This window comes from Xiphias gladius, chromosome 7 (genome assembly GCF_016859285.1).
Source record: "Xiphias gladius isolate SHS-SW01 ecotype Sanya breed wild chromosome 7, ASM1685928v1, whole genome shotgun sequence".
NCBI lineage: Eukaryota > Metazoa > Chordata > Actinopteri > Istiophoriformes > Xiphiidae > Xiphias > Xiphias gladius.
The window spans coordinates 15,943,100-15,961,042 of record NC_053406.1 but is presented as its reverse complement, the minus strand read 5'-3'; the positions used below and the strand labels follow the sequence as shown (position 1 = coordinate 15,961,042).

At 40.3% G+C, this 17,943-nt stretch overlaps 1 protein-coding gene across 7 annotated transcripts in view; it reads right to left on the bottom strand.

Annotated features, from left to right (window-relative positions):
* The window catches only part of dock10 (dedicator of cytokinesis 10), a 64,331-nt gene that overhangs the window by 20,609 nt on the left and 25,779 nt on the right, over window positions 1–17,943 (bottom strand). For all 7 annotated transcript variants that reach the window (XM_040131741.1, XM_040131744.1, XM_040131740.1 and 4 more), the window contains exons 2-22: window positions 16,578–16,697; window positions 11,812–11,901; window positions 10,726–10,808; window positions 8,337–8,409; window positions 7,890–8,030; window positions 7,381–7,515; window positions 6,682–6,868; window positions 5,666–5,751; window positions 4,830–4,913; window positions 4,436–4,594; window positions 3,859–4,107; window positions 3,612–3,734; window positions 2,931–3,013; window positions 2,691–2,813; window positions 2,502–2,581; window positions 2,173–2,360; window positions 1,923–1,988; window positions 1,675–1,767; window positions 1,405–1,528; window positions 1,157–1,278; window positions 885–968 (exon numbers count right to left, since the gene is read on the bottom strand). In XM_040131741.1, coding sequence (XP_039987675.1) covers window positions 885–968; window positions 1,157–1,278; window positions 1,405–1,528; window positions 1,675–1,767; window positions 1,923–1,988; window positions 2,173–2,360; window positions 2,502–2,581; window positions 2,691–2,813; window positions 2,931–3,013; window positions 3,612–3,734; window positions 3,859–4,107; window positions 4,436–4,594; window positions 4,830–4,913; window positions 5,666–5,751; window positions 6,682–6,868; window positions 7,381–7,515; window positions 7,890–8,030; window positions 8,337–8,409; window positions 10,726–10,808; window positions 11,812–11,901; window positions 16,578–16,697 — 2,493 coding nt within the window. The remainder of the gene's footprint in view (window positions 1–884; window positions 969–1,156; window positions 1,279–1,404; window positions 1,529–1,674; window positions 1,768–1,922; window positions 1,989–2,172; window positions 2,361–2,501; window positions 2,582–2,690; window positions 2,814–2,930; window positions 3,014–3,611; window positions 3,735–3,858; window positions 4,108–4,435; window positions 4,595–4,829; window positions 4,914–5,665; window positions 5,752–6,681; window positions 6,869–7,380; window positions 7,516–7,889; window positions 8,031–8,336; window positions 8,410–10,725; window positions 10,809–11,811; window positions 11,902–16,577; window positions 16,698–17,943) is intronic.

The window sequence follows — 17,943 nt, the reverse complement described above, 5'->3', positions numbered from 1 at the left end:
TTTTTTCTTCAGTTTTTTTATCTTTATAGTTCATAGATTTTCTGTGCTACATGCCTATTGCATTTTCAGATGTACCTCTAATTATTTATTTGTACCTATTTATTATTACTTTCTTTTAAATATCTGATTGTAAAAGCATCTTGTTTAACACCTGATGTTTTTAAATGAGCTCTATAAATTGAATGATTAAATTTATCGTTCATAAATGATTGCAAGTGAAACTAAGACATAGGCTGATCCGATTTACAACTCACCAACCAATCACGAGATTGCTGTGCAGCGCTCCAAACATCCTCTGCCGGCAAACTGTAAACTGACACGGTCTATATCGTTGCGTGATGTGGAGCACTACCACCACTCTCCTCTAATGATCAATGAGCATTTTGAGCTCACATTGCATTTTTGGCTATAAAATACTTGAGAATGCTGTGTAATATGTTTAGCAACAACTAATGGTCATTTTATGTCTATTTTAGAGTTTCTCACAGAGAGGCCATGTTCATTTCAGCTCTGTTAGAGAAAGCTGATATGGGGCAGCTTAGATAACAATAATAGCAATGTCAGATAATAGATAATGTATAAAGACAGCATTTTCATTTAGGGGATAAGTGTTCCTTTAAAACTAAAGCCCTGATTTTTTTTATAGCATGTAGTGGCTTAAACAATAGGTAAAGCGCAATCCATCCATCCATCGTTCATCCAATTTCTACACCAATTATTCTGTTCAGGGTCACGTGGGGCTTCAACCTATCCCAGAATTCACAGGGCGAGAAGCAGGGCATACTGGACCTTGGACACATCGCCAGTCCAATGTAGCCCCAGTGAGACAGTAAAAGAAAAAAGAAAGCCAGTGACGATTGATGAAACCCAGGTTATGGTCTTACCTGAGTGTAAACTGTAGAGACGACATTGGTAGACACTTTGTAGATAGCTTTTCCTCCATCGACCCATTTCACATCTGCTCCACTCTGTAAGAAGAGAAAAAAAACCTTGAGTACGAACACTGGAAAAACAAGAGACCCATCAGCTCAATTTATCACATGCTTTAATGCCTAATATCCTTTATCTCTCACAAATGAATGTTTGTATTATTTAGCAGTATTTCTAATATTTATACACTATGTAAATATGGTGCTTCCTTCCTTCTCCCTCTCACCTTGGTGTTGCTGGCTTCCTTAATGGCCAGGTATCCAGGTGGCAGGTTACAGGAGACGGGGATGCTGAACTCCTGAGATGACAGACGGCCTTCTTTGAGGAGAGGCAGCCAAGAATACCCCACTAAAAACAGAACAAGTGCACGATAAAAATAAGAATACTGAATAGTGGAAAATACCAACCGCAACATAACCTGCAATACAGTACGTGTTCTACTAATTTCTGGCTCCAGATATACCACCATCTCACCTGGGGTCTCCAGCGCCTCTTTCCTCTTAGCATTTGTCTTAGCATTGATGTCACAGGTGACATGGTAAAAGGAGAAAAGAAGGTGGTGCTTTTCATGAAGTTGGGTAGGAAGCTCAATCTTCACCTGGGGATACAATTGGACACAATGATTTATATTATTGGCGGCGAGGAATGGGACTTAAGCTAAGGTGTATTCACTTCCAGCTACTAATAATCTCAATGTGTTGATTCATGATACTCATCCTATTCGTTTTCAACATCTGCCCTCACCTCATCATAGAAGTCGGGGTTCTGAGAATGATGTAGGACTGTGGAGCAGGCTGCTGTGGTGAAGACTGGACCGCCTGGCTTGCCATAGATGCACTAAAAAAAAAAAAAAAAAACAGCCATAGAAAAAGGGTCACAACAAAGTCATGCTCAGCCAGTTTCCCATGATATAGAGAGCTTAATAGGAGAAAAAGAGAGTCATATAAAAGCCAATAAATATCCCATCAGCATGTTTTTGGATAACTTTCTACCTTTAAAGGTTTGGCAACTTCTTCATCTGAGCTGCGGAACTCCACATAGACTGCAAGGTTACGAGCCTGTGAACAAGAGGACCATTGTAACATTAATAACTACCCTTATACCCCCAAAAAAATATGAGCAATAAAAGTACACAAAGTATTTAAAAAGAAAAAATGAGGCATGCTGTAAGCAATTGTACAGTTATAACCCACTCAGGCTCCTCTTATACTGTGCTTTGTTGTTAAAGCTACTGCGTTATACCTTGGCGAAGCTCTTCTGGCTGTCATATTTGAGGTGTTTAGGATAGACATAGATGTGGTTTCTGTAGACACGGTGTGGCTGTGTGAACTTGGTGGTATCCTGGGCAAACTCCTCCACCTCCACCGTAGGCTGGTGTTTGCTCAGTTCCTCAAAGGGCTTCACCGGTACATAGGAGGATGTCACACAGTCTGAAAGCAAAGAGAAGAGAGAGTTTCAAACACACGACACGGTAGGGAAGTAGAAGGGAAGGAGGAAGCGGATAGGCAGTAGAATGCAAACATGAATTAACACACACAGAGGGCAAAGTATTGCCTAAAAAGCAGACATACTAGGATGCTCCATTGGAACATAGTCAACTGCGATGTCCAGAGTCCCAGGAATAGTCTGCAGTTTGCTGGTTTTCTCAGCCCTGCACACGCAAAGATGAAATCAAAATTTTGTAAGAATTCTTAATATTGTCTCACAGACGTCTACAGTACGTGACCTATTTTATTGGTAAAACCAACAGTATGCCCCACCTCCTGTACTCAGCCACCAGCTTTATAAGGTCATCTGTGGAAATCTTGTTGCTCTCCTGTTTGAAGAGCGGTGAGAAACGAGACTCTCGGTCCAGTGCCCCATGGTTATCCTTAAACACTGACCTATCATAGACAGAAAAAGACATACAGTAAGCAATGGATGATAACGGAAGATTAAATCCTGTGAGGATAGAATGTTAAAATATTTAGAAAACTGAGCCTCCAACTGGTAGCACTGACCTGACAGACCAGGCAAACGGCATACGATACTTTCCCAGTTTACTGCAAAATTGTTTGTTGGACCTCAAAATCTTCTGAACAGTCTGTACAAGACGCAAGCAGAGAAAGATGGACAGAGGGAAATGTTAGCAAGAAGCCACAGCTGAATTTCTTAAATACAATGGGATGTGATCAGTCCTTAATTTTAGTTGACCTAAACAGAGTGGCAGCCAAACCAGAGGTTGTTTAATACAGTAATTCTGGCAACAGGTTGAATATCTGGTGATTCACTTAGCCATTTAAACAAGGACCACATGGAGCACTGCCAGTAGGGAGGCCAGTAAATGTCTTGGATGCGATCTCAGAAAAACCTAATTTCAAAACTATTCGTCCCGACTGGTATTCTGTGATGAAGATAAACACCCTGGCTTTACAGGAGAACCATTTTGTAAATGCCATGCATTAAACTGTTTGACTAGATGAAACCATTTCCCTCAGGATAAACACCCAGAAAAGCATGTTTCTCGAGCCATTTTTCCCAGCTTGCTCCAAGAAATAAGACAATGTAAAAGGTTTAGCTCTATGTCGTTGCTTAAAGATGGAAAATAAATCCAGAAGAAATGTGGCGATATTAAGCAATGTAAATATTGATGCACACTTGTCATTGAGAATGGCCAAGCAACAAAAAAACGACTTTCTGACCTTGCTAGAGTCGGTATTCTTGATATACGGTTCGGTCCCACAAGCAATATTTCCCATTAGCACCTTTTCCACTCTTGCCACCATCACTATGTCTGTGTGGGGGTTGGTCACTGAGAAGACGGCCTGCATGGACAGCATTGGAAAGACATTTGACAAGTGAAATGCAGAGTAAGAGATGGAAGTAAAGTATTTTTCCTTTGACTGATCTACATCTACAAAACCTACTGTAAGAGGAACATCCTTTTACCTGTTTGGGAAAACAAAGCCAGTGCTCCAGATCCAGGCTGAGGTAACAGTCTCCTGGCTTCTTCTCAGCAGGAGAGCACAGGCCATTTTCCTGACCTCCAGCCCCGCTCCCGGGACCGCCTGTCCCATTACTGCAGCCTCCGAGCATCTGACGCACTGCCTCGTGGTTGAGGTCTACATGGAAGTCTGCCGACACCTTTCTCCCTTCTCGTACATCCAGCAGAGCCAGCGAAACGAAGAAGGGTTCAATCTAGTGGAGGAGATTCAGCTCAGTCATTTTCTGCACACTAACAGTTCTTTATATATAGAATTGTCATACCTACGCTCTGCAAAATACCTCCTTTGAACATCTCATTAGTTCCCTTCCCTAAAGCTTCTGGGTGTATAATTACAAGGGCTGTTGTTATATCTTACATGGAAATGAAAATATCCCAAAGTGGATTAAATCAAGTATAAAGAAAAATGCTTTTAGCAGATACAGGTTTGAGAACCATCATTAGTCATTTCAAGGAGACATATCAATTCAAAAGTAAACACTGAAGCAGGTTTGAATAACTGAAAGTGTTTCTATTCCTCACATTAGTGACTGGTCCAGTTTCACTCTCGGTGATGCAGCTCTGGAGCATGAGGTTGAGTGATCGGCAGGTTATCATAAACCTCCTGCCCAGCCTCTCCTCAAACGGACGCACTGTTGTGTTTTCAGCTGATGAATATTCAGCCCGTGGGCTCCTCAGAACCTGTTGTTGGTGAAACATAGTGTTATTTGGAGACATGCTTTATTTTATTTCATAAAGAAGTATTTATTATATTAAGAAGACCTGGTTAAATGTGCAGGATAAGCTGAAAAGTACAACAATCCATGAAGTTTTTTGTAAAGTTGTAATAAGGTACAAATGAACATTACAATCCTAAAAAAAAAAAAGCCCTTTTACTGTATACTCTGAGATGGGTAGGCGAACCCTTTATACTTACGGGAGTGTCAGGGTCGAGAGAGAACAGATTGAGCCGCTCTTCTCTTCTCGCACAGCGAATTCCTTCATCTGTCTCTGAGATATACTATGACAGGACAGATGGGAAGCAAAACCGAAGGAGGCAGTCAGAAAACAACTCAGTGAAAATAACAAATAGCTTGATGTCCATCATGATATCAGCAAAAACATCAAGGTTTTGCCAAGTCTTGCTTTTTCAGTGACACCTGGCATTTACATGTTAAGTTTACAAGTTTCTAGCAGGCTCTAATGGCTTGGAAGTCCAAGGTAGCCTGTGGAGTTTTCTGGTAAACAAAGGTAGTTATGTTAAAGTCCAGTGTTTCTCACCAAAATGATTTGTGTGCATCCTTGGGGACTATATAAACGTGAAAAATACGTTTCCTTCCTCATAAAATATTTACAAAGCCGACTCTCTGAATATTTTGAAACCGGCAATGTTTACATCCATGTTTACACTGACTAGCTGTCTTATTCTTTCTCGTCTTTTGCTGAAGCACTGCTAGGTATCACTGTTGATCAGTGGAAGTGTGATAGCATCACCAGGAATGTGTATCACCTCATGAGCTTGCTCGTGTCTGTACATGTGCATTCTCATGGTGGCTATTGTACAACTTAAGATACAAAGAATTGTGGAGCCATTCATAAAAACACTGCTCCATAGCGCCACCTTTGGTCAAAAATTCTAAATGATGACTTTAAAGAGACACTCACAGGTATGCTGTGCGTGCATATTCATTTAAACATCATAATGTTTACAGTAGGCAGAAGTAGCTGAGTTAGGGCAGTGTCTGAAAAAGGAGAGCCGCCAGTGTAGCCAACCTTTGCTAGCTCTGGATTGATGCCATTCTCTGTAGTATCTTCACTCTCCTGCAAACAGCAGTCACTCAGCGACAGGTCAAACACATCTAGAGAGAAAAAAAACACGATCAGGACTCCAGAGAGTGACCTCTGTTTATGAGTGATGACTGCCAACATTGAGTGGATGGAAAAGTTTATCTAAGCGCCCCATTCTCCCGATAGGTTTAAAGCCATATAAAATTTTCTAAAATAGGTTCAGCAGTACACTAAATACACAATAACCAGAATCAGTGGACATATATCCATCTCAGAATAAAACATTACTCCATATTTGGTATTTATGGGTAATAAGGCAGGCGGGCTTCTGCAGAAATGTAACCTTTATGTGCCAGGAGCAATTCTTCCCAAAGACCAGGCTGAACAAAATGGCTCATTAAAAGGTAGGTCACCACATGCTCGCAGCCTGATTTAGAGGCATGCTAACAGACCACAGAGCCATGATGGCTGAGGCTATTACATCACTGGGCCAATTCTTAATGTTCTGTCAATGCGTGTTATGTTACAGGCCGTGGCCCCATGCCCAACCTCTCACAGAGCTGGCACATAAGGTTGAGTTTTATAAATTCTGCTTACATGTAAAGTTTTTAATGACAAGGCATGATGTTTTAAACCGAGGTGGAGTCCCTGTTTGGTGTCAGGCTTCATTTCCTGATGGCGATTTTATGGTCCGAGTTTCACCCCGCAGAATTTCTCCTTTAAGGTCATGGTGAGTTGGCAGATATTATTTCGTCAGAGGAAGTCAGACAGAGTAAAAGGTTAAGTTTTTGCGGACATTGAGAAGAAAAAAACACTCCTCTCTTAAGGGCACCATGATTTATACGTGTTGTAGTTATGCTTAAATTTCCCTCTTCCCTCTAAATTATCATTTGTGCCTCCATCCCCTTTGCACTTTCCCACTACTTTGCTATTCCCTCTATCAACATCCATCGGAGGTAAACTCTGTGTATTCCCAAATACAAAAACAGAGCCAATCTCACCCTGACGATGGTCAGTGAGGTCGAGGCTCTTGCGATCCTGAGCAGGCCCGTCGTGGGGACTGATCTGTAAGATGCGGGTCAATGTGCTAATCCACTCCTCCATGTCCTGCTCACTCTCCGCAGCCAGCACGAAGTATGTAACCTCGTTCATCTTCAGCTCAAAGGCGTGTTTCCGTAGGCGATTATTCTTTAGGTGGATTAATAGGATAATGTGGTTACACAACAAAACCAGAACTTGGCTCGGTTTTTGGAAAATTTTACTATTTTTCCTTCTTACACATGCAGGTTTTAAGGTAGTGTATACTGAATAATAAATGCTTAGTTTTGGGATGTCTAATGGACCAGTCCTGGCATACAATTAATTGTCGAGGATAAAAACACAACAAAGCTAAAAGCAGCCTTCCAGAAGCTTACTAAAAGATAAAACTTGCAAATATTTTTGCAAACAAAAGCTTAGATTACACTGTGATTACACTTAGATTACACAATGTGGTGCAGTGGAATTAAGTGTGCAGATGTTTTGATCTTAATTCTTGCTTCTTTTTGTATCCAACACTTTCATGTTTTGCGGTGGTGTGTAGCGGTTTCATATATCAATCTTAATATCCGAGTCTGTACACAGTATTAATAATGTAGTGGGTACAGTCTATGTTCTACATCAGGTATTGTATTACACTATATGAATGCGTTAAAACCCACCTGTACCACACCAGTGCATGAGTCAAGAAAGATGCAACCTTTGGGTTCCTTAGAAATCTTTTCATCTTTGTAGAAGTTCATGATGTAGGAGTTGTCTGTCAGCTGGGTGAGCTGGAAATACCTCCTCTTGAATGACTGCACAGATAGCAATAAAGTTTAATTACATCAACCTGGCTTAAGGACAGAATAGTAGGCAACTAATAATTATGACTATATATTAAAAGAATCCAAAGTAATAAAAAACAGTTGTTCTTCAAAAATTTTTGCGTTTACTGTAACTCAATCTGAACGTTGAGAAGGAGATGTTGAACTGCAAACAATAATGTAGCTGGTGGGAACTGATAATTCTCCCGAAAAATCACCCTTGCAAATTCTTGGTAATGTCTGGTATGTCATCAACCACAATTCAAGTTGAAACAAACATTTTAGGTATAAAAAGGGGGAGGTATTAGGATAAGACAGAAAAAGTATGTGTGCATGAAAACGGAGAGCATCAGACATTTCCTCACCCGCACAGTGATACTATTGTTGACAGTGCTGTTGAAGTTCCCTTTGTAGAGCCAGCCTGACCGAAACACACCGATCCCTCCCCCTCCTCCACCACCACCTCCTCCCCCTCCTCCTTTGGACGAGGACAGGGATGTGGTATCCTGTAAAACACGATCAGTACAGATACATTAGTTTTCCAGTCATCCATCTGAAACACAAGAGCAGATAATCAATAGAGAAAAGGAGCCTTTTCTAGACTTATTCTTTCTTAGGATGGCTATTGGTCAGTCAAATTATGTTCATAAACAATGTCCCACTGACTTGTAATAAGCTTACTGCTCGTGCAAAGTATATTTAAAGAGCTTCAAGGCTGCGTTAAACTAATTTAAACATGAGGCCCAGGATGTATCCAGTAAGTAATGCATTCATTCTAAAAAGCATTTGTCAAAACGATGGTCATTACTGACCTCATCCTTGTCCACGTCCTCATAGTCAATCTCAAAAGAATGGGATGGCAGCTTCTCTGCTTTGTACAGTTTCCTATAAAGGAATGGGGAAAGAACAGGATGATATTAAGAAAATGTGGATCTCTGATTATGAAAAATGCGGATGGAAAGAGAAAATGATTTCAGGAATTCAGTTAATCCACTCTATGTGACTGGTACAAATGACCGTGGGTGGCTGGCTCTGCTCCCGCGTCCTCTGTCAGGAGTCGACAATAGGTAGTCCTCACTCAGTGCCGCTCCACTAATTTCACAGGCTGACCTGTCTTTGTGTGTAAGCCATGGGATAAAATGCCTTTGTGTGTGTGCTGTGAGCTGCAGACAGCTAGGCTGCAGTCTGCTAAAAGTCAGAGTCGTAAAAGCTGTTTGAAAAAAAAATCTCTTAAGGGGACTATGTTTAGAAAAATTCTGGTGATTGTGGGCTGGCCAGTGACACAGGAATGCTAATACTGGGCTGCAAAGATGAAGATCATTCCACTCAAGTCACAGCAGTGACAACCACACAAATACAGTAGCGGTAGACTCCCATTGTAGTATGGTTTCCCTGGCGTGTTGCATTTCAACTTGCTCTATAAATCTGTGAGCATACTGTATGTTTGGTTAGGTTTTAGCTTCGTAAACAAGGACTGCAACAGTCGTGTTTCCCACATTTAAAATGACATAGGACGACTGAACTTCATGGAATGGTATTTTAGAGTTATTGTGCGCTAACTTGTGTTTAAGATGGATCTTACTTTATAGTTCATCCTGGGTGTCATTTCGGAGGTCATGTGAACTGACTATAAGAATACAGTGGCAACCCATGGGACATAAGAGGGACATTCCTGTGGTTGAGAGCAGTAATTGCAGGGCTGTTCTGGGTCAGTTTCACTGGGACTGACGAAACTCTGGTTGACTGACTGATAGCCTTAAATAAAAGACTGACTGGATGACTGATATTTTAAAAAGGGATGGAGGGAGCACTGACAGTTAACATTTGTTAAGAGTGAAATGCCCTCTGTCTTCCACTTTCACTTGTTTCTCACTTAATACCGGCCACCATGTTGTTCTTGTTACTGACGTCCCATCTCAGTGTAACAAATTGTGGTTATTCTTTATGTTAGCAGCTGCTTTTGGGTCTGGGTGTCTCTTAGGAAATTTTCAGCATGTCTTTGATCAAATTTAAAATAAACATGTTTAAGAATTTCCATATCATAATACATTTGAAAAAAAAAAAAAAAAACAAGTGTACATAAACAAAAACATAAACACAAGTTACCCATATTTCTGTAACAGCAGAGGAAACACCTTTATGAAACGTTAACATTTTTTTGACACTAATGCCTAAACGTCACTCGAGTTTTAGTGCAGACACCAAAACAAATTTTTTTTCGATATCTTGCTATGAAAAACACTTTTCTCCAGTTTTTTTTTCTTCTGAAAAAAGAAGCCAAACTGTTAAATGCTGTCAACAAGAACCTTGCCTAAACCTGACAGTTTAAAAAAACGTGGCTTTTACTGACACATTTCGGACCAAAAATGTGTTGAGAAGTAGTTCCTGTCTTTCTTGCTGAGAGTTACATAAGAAGATTGATACCACTCTCATGTGTGTACGCTAGATATGAAGTGACAGCCAGGAGAAGGTCGGCTTAGCTTAGCATAAAGACTGGGAGCTGGGGGGAAACAGCTAGCCTCGCTCAGTCTGAAGGCAACAAAATCCCCCCCAACAGCACCTGTACAGCTCACTAATAGACATTTTATATATTGTTTGTTTAATTCGTAGAAAAATCAAAGTGCAAAAGTGACAAGTTGTGGTTTACAGGGAGTTAGACTGTATGTCCCAGACTATTGTCACAGTTTTCCTTTAAATACACCATCCCACCCATTGGCCTTGGTAGCGCAACTTAAGCTTTGTTTTGGCTTGTACCAGACTCAAGTCTCCACACAAACTGGACAAATTATACATTGTTTAAAAGCTCTAAGTCACCTGATTCCATCTGTGCACACTATTTTTGGATCCCCATATCACTGCAACAGCTGCACATATATGGCTCCCAAGTGTTTTCCACACAAAATGTTCTACCACAAGGCCTTAGATTCCCTTTTTTATGCCAAAAAAGGCGAAGCAAGAAACATACATTTGTAGCATGTTTATGTGGTTGAGTATCTCTTATACTCACTCTGACTTTGTGTTACCTTTCAACGGAGACCAGGATTATGACTATATCAATCAAAGGGGTCGAAAAACTAACCTTTTTGTTACGGGTAAACTGTTTTAGGGTTATGCATAAAAGATTGGGTTGTCTGATAAAAGGTTAAACCCACACAGCAGACACAGTAGACAGGGTGATGGAGTAATGTCAAAATGGATTACCTGGGCAGCAGGCGGTAGTCTCCAGCGTAGTCATCATACTTGAATTGAACCACATTTAGCTCAGAGTTGTAATACTTACAGGCCTGGAGGAGAGGATGGAGATTAAGTTGAACATGATTAAATATTAACTTCCCAAAATGACGGCCTCTCTGTGAAACTTTGACCTGGAGCAGCTGAAAGATCTGACAATGAGGAAAGCTATACTACAGTGAAAGTAAAGTCAGACATCAGTTCTCCTGAAACCTAGTTACTGATGTGCAGCCTGGGATTCATCATTACATTATTTAAATTATAAAAAGGACTGAATTAAGAATCTGCCCCAGAGGAATCTGCAAATTGAGATATCTTTACATATTGTCTGTCTCATGGGTTGAAAAAGTACTCTCATGGGGCATGTAAAGTAAGCTTTCACACTCTCTCACACGCACACACACACACACACATCAATACAAAAGTCACAAACACTAAAAGTTAATTTCACATCCTCTCGTCTGTTTGCTTTTTGAATGCCGTGTTGCTGTTCTCTTTAATCCATTTGTTTAGAAAGAGCCTGATCTTTTGTTAACAATGTCAAGAGCTACAAACAGGACAAACATATTATCAGCTACAATATCAATCTCAGACAGGACTTCGCACAAACACACACACACAGGCGCGCGCAAAGAGGGTCAGACACACGCTAGTCTCTGGTGAGTTGTGAAAGTACTGTCTGGGGAGTTTCCGTCTCCACAGATATTATTTCTCCACTGAGCCCTTGAGATTATGGCTGGTCAATCTGAAATGAGCCCTGATAGGACATGCCGACACACACACACACACACACACAGTCTAATAAACAGCAAGATATGCAAACACATCTGGTTTATTTTAGAGACGTGGTGAAACCACTCCACCGGCATCAGGATGTCCTATATTAGGAACAGCCTAAGGTGACAGACCTATCCACCAACCGAAACCTTTTACATTCAAAATCACAATGGCTGCAGTTAAGTCCTGTGCACAAAAGCAAATGTGGGCAAACACACACACACACACACACACACACACACACACACACACACACACACACACACACACACACCTTACCTGTCTGACCAGCAGACATTCAGCCTGTAGCTCTGCCCCCTCAGGAACAGTTGACTTGAGAGTCCGTTTCTCCTGAGGCACAGTGGATACCTGGAGGGATAAAAGGATGGAGACGGGGCTGTTTACAAGTCAGGTCATACACAGATTAAGCCCACCACCTCTGCTAAACAATCTCCTGAGGGAAATTCCGATAATAGTAAATAGGGTATCAGTAATCCATTGGTCAATCCATTTCCTATGCCCCTTATTCTATTTAGGGTCACAGGTAATAAAAAAATCATGGCTGACTGGTGTCCTTAAAATTTGGAAACCACATACATACTGAAATCACAATGATGCAAACTCAATGTATAGACTGGTGAAAAAAAAAAAAAAAACTGAGTACACAAGTGGAGAAACATAACTTGATAATGGTTTGATACCAAAGAGATGTGAATCATATGCAATAGCCTTTATAGACTCCGGATCTCAACCTAGCTGAACAACTTAGACAGATTCTGGACTGACTGTTTTTGCTTAATGGTGTTCATCCCTACACTTAGACGATCTGTGACACTGGGCACTCAAGCTGTTCTGGAGGCTCGTGGTGGCCCAGCACCTTACTAATACACTTTAAGCTGTTATTTAGACTTTAATTTGTCCCCCATCTGTATATATGAACAATGGACTCCACTCCATCAGCCATGCTAGTGGCCTTGCTCTAGGGATGGCAATGTCAGTCTGCCGGTTGGTCCACCACTTTGGTCAAGACTAAAATATCTCAGCTCTGGGATGGATTCCCATGAAACTTTGTAGAGAAATTCATGATCTATAGAGGATGAACCCTAATCACTTTTGTGATCCCTTAACTTTTCAACTAGTGTCACAAGCGGTTCAACATTTTTGTCCGATACTTTAGTTTATGAATAAATAACAACAAAAAGTAATTACATTCCCATCAGCCTCAGCTGTACGTTGCGTTTATATCTAGTTAATAATTATATGAGCATGCTAAGTCACTTAACCAAGATTATGAATATGATAAACAATGTACCTGCTTAACATTAGCTAGCGTTGTGGTGTGAGCATTTCACTGGAAGCACCGAATTACAGCCTCACAGAGCCGCTAAGCATGGCATTAGACCCTCAGTCTTGTTTTTACTTATCAGGACTCCTTATCATGCTTTATTGCTTACATATTAACACCTCATGAGCAATGATTTGAGAGGACATGCGGAAAGTTATCCATTATATTAATGTAAAATTAATTCATTCCTTCTTCTTGAAACTGTTTCTGGCCAGCTTGATTGAAGATGAATAGTTCAAGTCAAATCTCTTAACATGTATTCCCGTTCTCAGCAATGATTAGGCCTACAACTAATAGCCTAACCTATGAAACACCCAACTTTAATTATATAAAGTATATTTTATGCTCCACGAAACAGAAAATCAACACTCAACCTTTAAGGTGCACATTCACATTCAAAAAAAAAAAAAAGACAAAAAAAACAAAACAAAAAAAAACAAATGTATTTCCTAGTGGCTGTGCAGTTGGGGAATAAAAACAAACCAGCGCTAAAGATGTTTGTGCATGAACAGAGACAGACTTTGATTTATACAACCCAATCGGCTGGCTAGAACACTGAGCTCACTAACCGACTGGCAGAGAGGCAGATCTAGTAAATGCTTTTGTGCATAAGCAATACTCTGCCAAGCCAGTTTCACTCACAATTATGGAAATTGACTGTAGGCTGCAGTGACAAAGAAAATCAGAGGAAATTTTTTTTGTAGCCACACAGCATAGTCATGCAGTCAAGCTACAACTCTGGGGTAGACAAGCAAATTAATCCTTTTACCAACAGCAGCCAATTAGGTCATCTTAATGTGCAGTGGGTCTGTGTCTGCAGAAACACATTAGCACAGTAATGAATGTGCAAATGAACAAAGAGCTAAAGGGAGCCGGGGAGAATTAATTGTTGACTGTAATGAAAAGACCACAATGCTAAACATGCATGATTAGCGTGAATAAGTGTGTCGTGCTGGAGTGAAAGGTGTCACTTGTTGCATTTTAAACATCAGTACATCATCGTCAAATAAACAGCTGACACCTTGGTATCATTACTGTAAATGCTTAAATTAAGTTAAAGAGGATTTTACTTTCAAGTTATTCACTTGGTAAGTTTATTAGACCTCAATTCAACACCAGGCACTGTTCATACTATGACCTGGTAGTATGACAGTTTGCTCTTCATATTAAGGGTGATTTATATTTATATTATTATGTCTGCAGTAGATGTGTCTGAAACATGCCATGAAGATCTGATGGCCTATAGCAGAAAAAATCTTTGCCAAACCATATAACTTTGATGCAGGCCAAGACTTGACTCATGGGCCATATGAGGGGTATCCCTGCATATATTGCATAAAAGGCGGGGAAACGTTGTCCAAAAGCCAAGTAAGCTAACAATGAAATTACCTTTTGCTCAGATAGTTGATAGACAGCCGATCAAACGTTCAGTCATCTATCTAGTAAAACACCCAACATTTGCTGTATACAGCTTCAGAAATGTGACTCTGGTCTACTTTTCTTTGTTTTTCATCATGCTAAATTGAATATCTTTGGGTTTTTACATTGTTGGTCAATCAAAATAAGGTTTATTAAGGCATTAAATCACAAGATGTCCTGGTTACCCTGGGTTGTTAGTCAATGGAACCTTAAAGTCCCTGGTTTGGGGCTGGGGAGTTTTGATGCATGTCATTCCCCGTCTTTCTTTTCTCTCATTTTCTGTCAGCTCTTTGCTATAACCTAACTAATAAAGGCTAAAACTGCCAAGAAAAAAACACTTCAAAAAGACTTCAAATCAAGCTCTGGTAACCTGAGAGATTGGAACGTACAGGAATTAGTATTCAAGACTTCAAGACTTATGGCAAAACTTAACGGTTGGTCACTTAATCTAAATAAATTGATGCATACTGTAACTTTTTAATGAACATCAATGTTTCTCTTAGGATTCTTTTTTGAACCGTGCGGACGGAAGACCCTTATTTATGTGCGTTGGTGGAGGAATAGTTTAAAATCATTACCGAATCATTATAGATGGGGTTATTCATGTTTGCCTCTTCACGTGTTAATTTACTGGGAGCTTTTGACACTTGAAGGGCTCTGGAGGCCCAGATAGCTGTAGTAATAAATGTTGAACAGAGAAAATTACTTCCACATTATTTATCGAAGATAAATGTAAATAGATCATATAAACTTAATAAGCCAATCCTCTGAAAATTCAAATGTGTACAAAATGTACAAAGTTGGACCGGTTTAATCTAAGTTGAAGTTGGTACCCCAGATGATAATATTTTTTAGGAAAGGCCTCAGCGCTCAATTAACGTCCAATTGAGTCTAAAGTGATGACTCATTCATTTGCACAATGTTTGTGCAAGCAGAACAAACATTTTCGCTTCACTAACTCTCAAGTTATGAGCATTACGCATCAAATAAATAAATTGTGATAACTTAAGAAACAGTGAAACACAGCTGATTGTTTTGCCTTCACTAATGATGTACAAATGAATGAGACCACTTTGGAGTCATTCGGGAATAAATGGAGTGCTGACATAAGTGGCCTTTGCTTAATATTAGAAGAATTAATTTCTCAAAAACAGTTTGAGTACAAATTTTTAATTTGTGGGCACAAATGTGCCCGAATGAACTGAAATAGTTTTATTCATATCCTGATCACATGGAGCGCCAGCCTCTCAGGGGTGCAATGCTGGCACAAGGTTCGGGAGTATTCCCTACAGACATCAGTAATACAGTACACTGTCGTACTGTCTGTTTCGTTACACGCCCAACCTATGTAATTAATGCAAAATGTTTCGGTATTACTGCAATATACAGAATAGCTCAGGGCCAGTGCTAATGCATAGCCTAACGGGATTAACTAGTAACTATTTAGCTTGGCTTGTAACAATCACTTTGCCATGGATATTCATAGACATTGACTTGAACCAAATTCTGGTACTTATGTTACATTTCTATTGCGTTTGCCAAATAAGTTAGTTAAGTAAAAAGACTTTCTGTTAGGAGAGGTAGGTAGGTCTACTTAGTTGCCATAGACCGCTTCCTCCAAGTGAACTGGCTAGCTGCTGCACACGCATTCATAAACAGTCCTTTGTTGAACTGCTAAACGGTGATGTCATGCATGTATTTGTTGTTACATTTCGTTGTCAATATTAATGACCCATGTGAAATTTCAGCGCTGGCGCTCTTAATGCATATAGGGGACACACTGAACAACATAGCCCCTTTTAAACAGAGATCTCATTATATTGCTATTAAGAAGACACCTCATCATGCTGGCTTTGCTTGTTTACACTGAACCAAATAAAGCCGGCATAATGCTGCCCCCATTTGAGAGTTTAGATAGCATGCTGGCGTTCGGGAATCAGAGACGTGACGAGCAACACAACAGCAACGCTGTCTGTCCTGTCTTGCTGGCTCTCCCTTTTACACAGACGTCGATTCGGCTCTGTGACTACCTCTGCTGCCGGCTTAATGCCGGAACAACAATGCCCACCCGCTTTCGTGTTCGTACTTTTTATGCAAAAAGGCCAGGCAGAATAAAGGCACAAAATTCCTGCCTAGAACAGGCTGTATAGAAGGGGCTTATAGATGAATTAGTGGAAATTCCCCTGATCCGTGTTTCTGAGGGACAAGACCATGAGAAAATCTTCACACTACGCTGAGAGAACCGGGAATCAGACACACACAGACACAGACACGTACTTACCGAGAAATCATTGTCAGGGAATAGGAGCAGGTCTCTGAGAGGGTCTTCCTTCAACTCGTCCACGAGCTCAGAGATGACAGCCTCATAGTCAAGAGGATCGACCAGCTTAGGCTTCTCCTGCTACAAATAGAAACAGAGACACTTGATCCGAATTCCCTTGTTTGGCTGGGTGTCAAACCTAAATACGATAGAACCGACTATATTTTATTAGGGAAACTTTCTGTATCTAACACTGATGCAGTGAGCAGTTTGTCATATTTTGTTAAATAAAAACACTTTTACAATCCCCAAACTAAAGTATCAAAAAAGTAAAGTTTTGGCATATGCACCGAAATTCAGGTATCATATTGGCATTAATATCTAATATCTTCACATCCCACACACACACACACACACACACACCCCTACTTAAAGCTATTTTTATTTCATATCTCTTATCTATAATCAGACAGGATGGAAGCAGAGAGAGTGGTGTTCATGAACGACTCCCCATGACAGAGATTTTAATAACAGCAATCTCCATGGCAGACGTTCCTACAAAAATATAGGACTTAAAGATGGAAAGAGTCACTGTAAATTAGCCATAGCCAATGTATAATCTCACCGTTCTGGAAAATAAAAAATAATAATGACCATGACAGTTCCTGTGTTTTGCCATGACATCATTAGGACCTAAATAATCATAAAGGAAGTAACAGCTACAGCTGAAGTGAGGCCTTGACACACCCGACAAAAAACATACTCTAGATAAGAGAGTTACAGTTTTAAATCAACTGAAATATCTTCATTTAATCAGACACATAAACAGATACAGCTGGAATTTCTTTTCAGTAAATGTAAACATCATATGTACCACAACCATACCAACATGTATTGACATTTCTATGCCCTCAAATATGGCAACAACATATGCAAGACTAGCCGCTCAAGAGTCGCTTCTATGGGCGAAAGCCCGTTTTCACACAGTCCACCAAACCCTGTCTCACCGCCAAACTAGAAGGTGTACAATGACGATGCACTTAAGTCAAAACAAATCCATCACACACTTGATTTCTGTTTTCTCAAAGTGATTCAAACTATGTTGAAGGATTATGTAACCGGTCAATGAGCCACACAAAAAACAACATTTTAAACATGTGTTTTACAGATAGAGGACAATGGTAAATTAGTCCTTTCATTCAGAGGATAGCCACAGAGCAGAAACAGCAGCAAATTGAAAGCAAGAGCAGGCTGTGGTAAGGCAGGCAGAGGAAGTTACAATCTTGTGCTTGGTTCACACGCATACAATGCAGCCCCAGGCTTTTACCCACCACAGATACCTTAACAGCCCGAATAGGCCTCTTGGCACACACAGGGAAAGCAAGAA